At 40.2% G+C, this 8,370-nt stretch overlaps 1 protein-coding gene across 1 annotated transcript; it reads right to left on the reverse strand.

The window, feature by feature from the left end:
- Positions 1-86: 86 nt before the first annotated feature.
- malt3 (MALT paracaspase 3) lies at positions 87-7,611 on the reverse strand. The gene is made up of 15 exons (XM_075469844.1): positions 7,497-7,611; positions 7,169-7,231; positions 6,926-7,050; positions 6,614-6,752; positions 6,310-6,485; positions 6,014-6,110; positions 5,499-5,534; positions 5,182-5,385; positions 4,289-4,466; positions 4,085-4,159; positions 3,731-3,858; positions 2,322-2,471; positions 1,583-1,737; positions 850-966; positions 87-756 (listed from the first exon to the last, which is right to left on the reverse strand). The coding sequence occupies exons 2-15, from the start codon at positions 7,209-7,211 to the stop codon at positions 439-441; spliced, it is 1,941 nt and encodes a 646-aa protein (XP_075325959.1). The 5' UTR covers positions 7,212-7,231; positions 7,497-7,611; the 3' UTR covers positions 87-438.
- Positions 7,612-8,370: the final 759 nt, after the last annotated feature.

The raw sequence follows: 8,370 nt of genomic DNA on the forward strand, positions 1-8,370 counted from the left end.
CAGTTAAGAAAAGTTATACCACAGAATCACAACATAAGCAAAACAACATAATGACATATTTTCAAAAGACTGACAATTAACCTAACGATGAAAGTAGTAGTATTTATTGGATAAATTATTGACAGTTATTTTCTCATATGATAAATTAGGCCAGCCAGCTTGCCACTGATAGAAAAAGTGTCATAAACAAGAAATGTTTTACAAGTATTACACAATTTAAAATTAAATCATCAGCAGTGTTAAAGAGTTTTCAGTACTTAGCTAAGAATTGAAAAACTGGGAACGTACACAGAAATCTCCCGTACTGACTCGCTCGTCCATTCATCCTCTCAATCCCAGACATATTAGAAGCATGATCAACAAGTGCAAAACATTCCATTCTCCAACGAGTACTCATAAAGACTGGACCCCAAACGTCTCGGGTGGAAGAGTGAAATCTTACAGTTCGCTCTCATCATTCTCCTCGGGTTCATTGCTCCGTGTAGTTGCGGTTTTAGCAGTACACACAGCTTTTCTAGTGTAAGGGCGACGTGGACCAGCCAGGGACTGATGCAGTTGTGATTTGCCGTTGAAAATGTTGCCCATACTTTGAGCTGAAGCACATTCTTTTCCTCGGTCTATTGCGGCGTGCTTCCCCTTGTATAGTTTACAGGATGCCACCAGAGGCTTTCCAATGTCCACCTGCTGGCTTTCTGTGTGGCGCAGTTTACTGTCTGTGTGAGTATATTGTAAATCCACCTTGATGACCATTGACTCCTGACAAAAAGGTAAATGACAAACAAAATATGGTTACTGTAAAAAGCTTAAAACTTAATCTTTTCAGATTTGGGGCATATTGTTACTTCATACCTTCAGCTTCTGAAGTGAGCAAAGTCTGAGGGTACAGTCTGGGTTATGAGATTTATCGAATAGTAGTGAGTCCATCTCCTCTGATCTGCCAGGCCTGGAAAATATGTCTTCCATAGGCTAAGGAGTCAAAGCATAAACAGTTTTATTAGTATCCTTTGTATGTATGCCAACTACATTACAATCAATTCAATGCTTATGCATTTTCAATGTTTTTGCACTGAATCCCTGCAGTGTATTAGTAATCAACCACTAGGTGTCACCTCGGCACCAAGATCCTGTCGTCAAACAGATTGACTGCACAAGAGAAGCAATGCTTTTCTTGTATTTCCTGCTTTGTCAACCTTGCGGCACGCGGGAAGCCCATTTATGGGCAGAACTTCCTCATACATGTGAGACGTGGGTGTGGGTGGACACCATTGAGAAATTTCTGCTGGCTCATGGAAACTGCTTTCCATTATGAGCCACATCTTACCAGATGTTGTAGATACAACTTGCTGTGTTTAGGCCAAATGTTGAGTTTAGGAAGTCTAGACTTAGTAGGTCGGGGGGGGGGGGGGGGGGGTTATGTACAAGTTAAAAGATGTTACTCATGCACACACTACACTTTTATCCTGTGCTGCACTTTATGGCCTTTTGCATACAACTGTCAACGTTCAGATCCTCGAGCTGCATATCTGAGTAACAATTAAGTTTGACAGAATATCTGACAGAATAAGTAAAAACACATACTTACAGGTATGCTACTTAGAGTGACAGTGCAGTCCTGGGTGTGGTCGCCTGTAGTCTTCACAGTAGCAAAAGCTACCAAGACATTGGAGAATAAAGCTGAGAAGCTAACTTCTACTTCTACTCCACAAAGAAACATCAGATGCTTCTTTTGTGGTAGCTCTGAAAGGAGATACAGAGAGGGGGGGGGGGATTACTTTTGTTTACTTTTATTTACTCATTATTTTGTCATTAGGGTCTTCAATTAAAACGAGAGAGCAGTTAGTTTTGCAGAACCAGTGATCGACCACATAAAAGCTTTCAGTCGCTGAAATAACTCATATCACAGACTTTTATTTTTCATCTGAAGACAAAGACATCAGATCTGCCAGCTATATCAAGTTTCATTTGTAAAAGGGAAAGGAAAATATCCTTTGCACATTAATCTAATTTCCCATTTGGATTTATCAAAAACAAGGAGCAGTTTTTTTTTTTGTTTGTTTTTTTTTTTCTTCTTTTTAAATGGAACTGAAAATATCACTTTAAACCAAAATATCAACACATGGTTGATCACAGGTTGTATTCTAGGAGGTGTGAAGGTCTCTGAACAGATTCGTAGAATCAGCTGACGTCATCAGAAGATGACAATGTGGTTTACTTGATAGGAAGTTAACCATACTAGTTTCTAAATACATCCTGTCATCCGTAGTATTTTCACCAAAAAGAAAACATAAAAAAAAAAAAGGGGGGAATTTCAACCTCCTCACCATTTGCTCGTCTCCAGCAGACATCTCGAAGGTGTAGTTCCCTTGTGTGACCTATGGTCCGGACCCGGTCTGCGAGGGATCGAGGTTCCTTCACTGTGTGTTTGATCTCCACTGCCTGCTTGCCTGTGACTAGAGGGTCTTTACCGAGATCTTTTGTAGAAAAAGGGAGAAAGTGCCGGCAAATACGATGGCAAAGTTAAAACAGCTCCTCGTAGAAAATCCCAGGTCTAGTTTTGAGTGAATCAATTCAGCTAAAATATTTGAGAAAAATCTTCTGTTGTGATTACTCTTTCGATCAGGGGACTGCCTGAGTTTTGTAACACCAGAATGTGATGAATGAGTAAGTAGTTCAATAGTATTCATCAGATTCACATGGCTAAATTTGAGGAACTTAGGAAAATTTGAAAAATGTATTAATGTTTGAGGTAATTGACTTCAATTAGTTCCAATTATTTAGGGAAATCCTTCACAAGATTAAAAAATGTGCAAATGTGGGACTACTTTAAAAGACTGACGGTTATTCAAAAGACCCCTGGCAAATCCAAGGATTTTTTGCCCGGTTTTTCAGAGAATCTAACATGAGAAATATGTTACTACCGCGGATGATTAGCCCATCGCTTTCCATATTGCCGCAGAAATGTGTGAAAATGTGAAAGCAAAATGCAAATAGCCAATTATTCGTCTGTTAATCTAAATAAACCCTCATACAGTTAGACACAAACAGGGTGCTGTCAGCAGAGTGTCGTGTCCTGCCAGCACTGATTTGTGAGTGACCCCATGAGAGCCGAGGCAGGGGGTACCCAAATGGCAAAGCAGCTGTCTTGCTCTCTGCAGCTCTCAGGTTTCTTGCTGTTCTCTAGCCAACAGTGTAAATTTCCAAAGAATGAGGTCACATGCTAATGATGTGAAAAAAAAAAAAAGAAAAAACCCTGCAATTTCACCACAGCCCACCAAAAAGACTAACATGCTGTCAAGAAAAACAACTTCCTCACCTCACACCCCTGATAAGTCAGAGCTATACTTGCAAGTAGCATGTAAACACCAATAAATAAAAGAGATGCCAACCATTATAAAAACGTGTCTGATCACCTAAGAACAACATGTTCACTTCAGGGATGTTTACCCTTTATCTACAACTGTTGCTATTAAAAAAACATTTATGTAAACCGAATGGAAATTTAAAGCAGATATAGACTGATACACAACGTTACCCTAGGTTGACCTTAAGTTTAATAAAACATAAATTCAAAAAACTTTTAGCCCCTATAGTGCACCCGTTGGCCCACCCTCCGCATAAAAAACTACACCTGTTTTTAAACAAACATCTTTTAGATTAGTTTTAGGCTGGTTAATATGTAATCTATTGCCAAGTTCACTGAACCAAAATGACAGTCTTTTGGAATAGTTACCTTCAGACACCTTCTCCAGGATGTGAGTGATTTTCTCAGACTGTAAGATGTGCCTGTTCAAGTACTTAGTGAAGATTCCAGTGCTCTTCCCCCCATCCTGAACCTCAAACGCCTCAGCATCCTCACATCTGCACGAGTTAACGAGGGAAAAGTCAAACAAACAGATCATAAAATGTAATAACTGCATTTCCATTCAACAGCATGATGACTAAAAACTGAGCCAATTATTCAGTCCCTCCATTCATCCATTTTCTAGGCAGGGTCCACCCTGGACAGGTCGCCAGTCCATCACACAGAGACACACAACCATACGCACTCACAAACCAAACATGGTTTATTAAAACAAATACTTACGTGGCATAACCATACACTGTGTTTCCACTCGGCCCTAATGGCATAATGGCTGATGGTACACAATCTTGGTTGTACCTACAGAAAGTTTTCAGAAAAAAAACCCTAATGAGAAAGAATCCTAATAGCCTGCATTATGATAGTTGATGTTTGTATAAAGAAATGACCACGCATCCCTTTCCTCTTGAGAAAACAGAGACGGATTACCATTTTCTACAGGTATCCAGCAGGATTACACTCAGCGCAGTCTTCCTTTCCTGCATTCTGTGCATGACCCGCTGCACGCAGACACAGTTTTCAGTTCGATACGGTTGTGGAGCATCGACGGCTACCAGGTAGTTCCTCCCAGCGTGCTCATACCCGTGACCCGCGTAGTAGAAAAGGCCTGTCAAGAGTAGTAAAATAACACGGTGTGTCAGAATGGTACAGCACAATGCAATTCTTGAATGAGTTATCTATAATGCTTGCAGGTCGCACAGAGGGGAGAGATGCCCGATCTCTTTAAAGTACAAAACATTTCAGAACACCTGCGATACCCTTCCGTCTTTGTTTCACAATTAACAAGACAAAGAGACAATAGTAAATATACGGTTTCATTCTGACTGTTCTCATAGTTTTAAGTTGATCATCAACACAATATCATCTTACAACTCAATGCTATTAGTGTGTACTTGCCCATTGTTTAATAATAGTAGTCCCATACGCAATGTTGCTGTATATATTAATTCCCAATTCACAAATAGCAACGCTGAATATCTTCGGCAGGCTTTTTGCCTTATTGTCTTCACAGCTTCATTCTGCCTACGCTCCTATAGTGTTACACGCATTCAGGAGGAGCCAAAAATACTCTTATCTGCCCACTCAGCCACACATACATAACTCTGAATAACTCAAGAGTTCAGGAACTATGACAAGAGGTGCAGACAAACATGAATAACACAGAAAACAAAAAAGGAAGTTACAACCTTTCAAGTTCCTTAAAAATACTTAAATAATATCAGCATTTCACCATAGAGAGATCCTGGATTTACAACATTCGTCATATTGCTGATTTTAAATGGAGAAATCAATTTAGAAAATAAAATTAATAAAAAGCTCACCATACACTCCTCTGTCAAGGAGCTGAATGAATTTATCAATAGCAGCCGACATCTCCTCTCTTGTGAGATCAAGCAGGGAAACGACTCTGAAGCCAAGCTGCTGCAACAGGTTGGCCAGCTCATGGACGTCCATAACGGGCGCCATCAAGCCTGGGTGGTTGTAGTAATTCAGGTTGCCAATAAGAAGGGCGACTTTATCAGTGGCTAAAAGACAAAGTTGAAAAGATTAAGTTAAATCATAATCACAGCAGAACAAGGAAATTCTAATACTTGCTGTAACCGTTTCCATCACATTCACACTTTTCACAGTTCTGTACCTGTGAGCACCGCAGGAGGAAGCTGGTCAGTTTCCACTAAAGAAAAAAAGTAAAACAAAGCTTTTGTTAACAACACCTCTGAACTAAATTTGTAGAACCGATACTGCCATACAGACACAAATAAGCATGTGGAATTTAAAAAATGCGGCACTTCTTTTGTGACAGGCAATTCGTGCAAACACATATCACGACAAAAAAAATTGTAAACTGGAGAAACCCTGCAAGAACTAGTTTCACTTTACATCACTTTCCTGTTGTGTGTCTAAAGCTCGGATCAAGTACTATTTGGAGTCTAACAACTTCCTTTTTAGTCTGTAGAAATGGGAAAGTACCTCCAGTGCAATGGAAACAACTAAACGCCTCGAAGCTAAATCAGTGGAATGAGAGAAGTGCGAAAAATCTGATTTTCCTCACAGCCATTCAAAAATAGGAGAAGTAAAGTGGTAGGAACGCAGAGCTAAAAAATGGGAAAAGACAAATTTTTACAGTTAAAAGCAGTCCTGCTTATGACTTACCAATTTCAACATCCACTGGTTCTGTCCATCTCTCTTCCAGCACGTTAGATACTGAGCACATGTACCATCCTCCATGTTCAGCTGTTACATGGTCAATCTGCAAATAACATAAACATTATGGCTCGTCTTTCTGGTCCGCTGCTGCAAATCACAGTTGTTGGTAAAATATTAACCAAGTCTCCGGACTAAATGGCATGGCCAGTGGACAGTGTGCGATTCAGAGTCAATAAAATGGCTCAGTTAATGATGACACAGTGTAAACAATCACAGTCACCAGTGAGATGAGCAAACCTCACCTGCAGCGTGTCACCAGTTTTGTCCAGCAGCGGCTGTCCATTCCTGTGCCACTGGTAGTGAGGAGCGGGGATGCCAAAGGCAGCACAGCGAAGTGCGAGTTTTGCACCTTGTCGAACTGTCTGCGGTTTAGGATTGATGGCGATGTGTGGCTCGCCCTGCCAGTCCACAGGCAAGCCTGAGAAGAAACAGCCAGAGATTAAAACCCAAAGCAGTCTGTATCTGTATAGGACTGATTCACTCACAACTGACGCAGCGCCACACGGCTAGAATAGAAATCAGAATGAGGGTGACACAGGGCATTACCTGATTTATCAATATCCAACACCTTGACCTTGACCCATTCGCTGAACACGTAGTTATGCAAGTGGTCATTCACTCGGCAGACAAAGCGCTGAGTTTTTTTAGGTCTGATGGTCAGGTCCGCTTGCGTCCCGCCAGGCACCTTGGTGGGGGGAGAACCAAGTGAACTCATTTCTTTTGTTTTGTAATTCAGATCAAGATCAGAGTCAACATTGCCACATTCCCATTATTTCCTAAAAACGTGACTTAAAATGCTTGAGTGTCATGTGTCAAAGTCTGAAACATGAATTAGCAGCTTTATTGGCATGAACATACCTCCTTCTCATCTTCAGAGAACCACTGGTAGCTGAGGATGCCTGTGCCCTCAGCCCGGACCCGCAGAGTCACCTTATGGATCACGGGCACGCACACGGAGACAGGGTGGCGCACAATGACGATTTCTGAAACACAAATCGAGCGAAAGTCTGAAAGCTCATCTGAAAGCTCTCCCAACTCGCGAACACTTTGAAAATAATCACCTCTTACGCTGCGGTGGTGTTAAAAACAAACGTAACAAACCTTGGATCATTGTTTGACGGGGCTTGGGTCGGGATCCAGTCATTAGTGCATTTTATCCCCAATCTAAAAGAATAACACTCTGGTTGAGGAGAAAGTATTCTCTTTTTAACAACGCAACAAGAAAAAGAATAGCCTATGAATAAATAACTCCAATTAATATATCTGTTTAGTCTCAATTCTTAACTTCGCATTTCCAGTGAAATACCCTCTACCTGGGCAGCTTGTCGTTACAATACTTTTGGTTCTATTAAAAATATCCTATTTCAAATGGTGTTTTTGTTTTATTTTAACGTGTAGCGTATAAAAAAGAACGTGTTTGAATCCATACCTGCCGTCAGCCTCGTACCGGTTGAGCAGCTGTATGACCTCGGCCAGAATGTGTTATCCTGCTTTCAGTCTTTAACTTCATTTTTATGTTGCAAACTCTTCCGTTTCCCGGAACGGCACAGCGTATGTACCACACATTACCGACAAGTCTGTAATACAGACGAATACGGAATATAAATCGTTAAAATATCAACTATGGCGCGTTAAAATAAAGATTCTAGTTTGGATGTTAAATTTAATCTTGCTTTGCACCGGGAAACATTAAAAAAAAAAACTTCGCGCGGGCCACGTGTAGAGAAAGGAAATCCAAGCAGAGGGCCTTCTCCTGACATTACGGTAATAAAGAATCTGGCTCCTTTTTTTTTTTTTTTGTGGCGCAAAACCACAAGCTGAGGTCAGTTATATGGAGGCAGTTTGATAGTTATGGAGATGAAATGCGCCTTCAAAACTGGACACACTCATACTGAAATGTCACTGCTTTAAAAAAAAAAAAAAGTCAAATGCTATATTCATTAGTGGCTGATAATTGATAAATTAAGTCATATTATTATATTAAACTTTTATTAGCTTTATATGTACAACAAATATATCATGACATACAATAACATATCAGTATGGATTTTAAAAAAGCAAAAAACTATCTTATATCATTAAATTAAGATAAATAAATCTGAGAGGCTGTTTTTGACAAGACTGATTTGAAATATTAGCAACGAGAAGCTCACCGTGAAGTAACCATGTGTTGCAATATGAAGGGAGAGGGGCTGTCCTTCAATAACTCCTGAGCAAAGTTTAGGTTTACAACTATTATTTGTCACCAACTACATCGTATTCCACAAACATGTTTTGCAAGTCCACATTTCATCTGCTAAACA

The sequence above is a fragment of the Odontesthes bonariensis genome, chromosome 7 (assembly GCF_027942865.1).
Source record: "Odontesthes bonariensis isolate fOdoBon6 chromosome 7, fOdoBon6.hap1, whole genome shotgun sequence".
Classification (NCBI taxonomy): Eukaryota; Metazoa; Chordata; class Actinopteri; order Atheriniformes; family Atherinopsidae; genus Odontesthes; species Odontesthes bonariensis.

Coding starts and splice junctions, on each gene's coding strand:
- malt3 (XM_075469844.1), bottom strand. CDS start 7,211: ATGACTGGATCCCGACCCAAGCCCCGTCAAACAATGATCCAAG. Junction 6,753..6,925: donor TCTCTGAAGATGAGAAGGAG/GTATGTTCATGC, acceptor CCCCCCACCAAG/GTGCCTGGCGGGACGCAAGC. Junction 5,386..5,498: donor TCCTCCTGCGGTGCTCACAG/GTACAGAACTGT, acceptor TTTGTCTTTTAG/CCACTGATAAAGTCGCCCTT.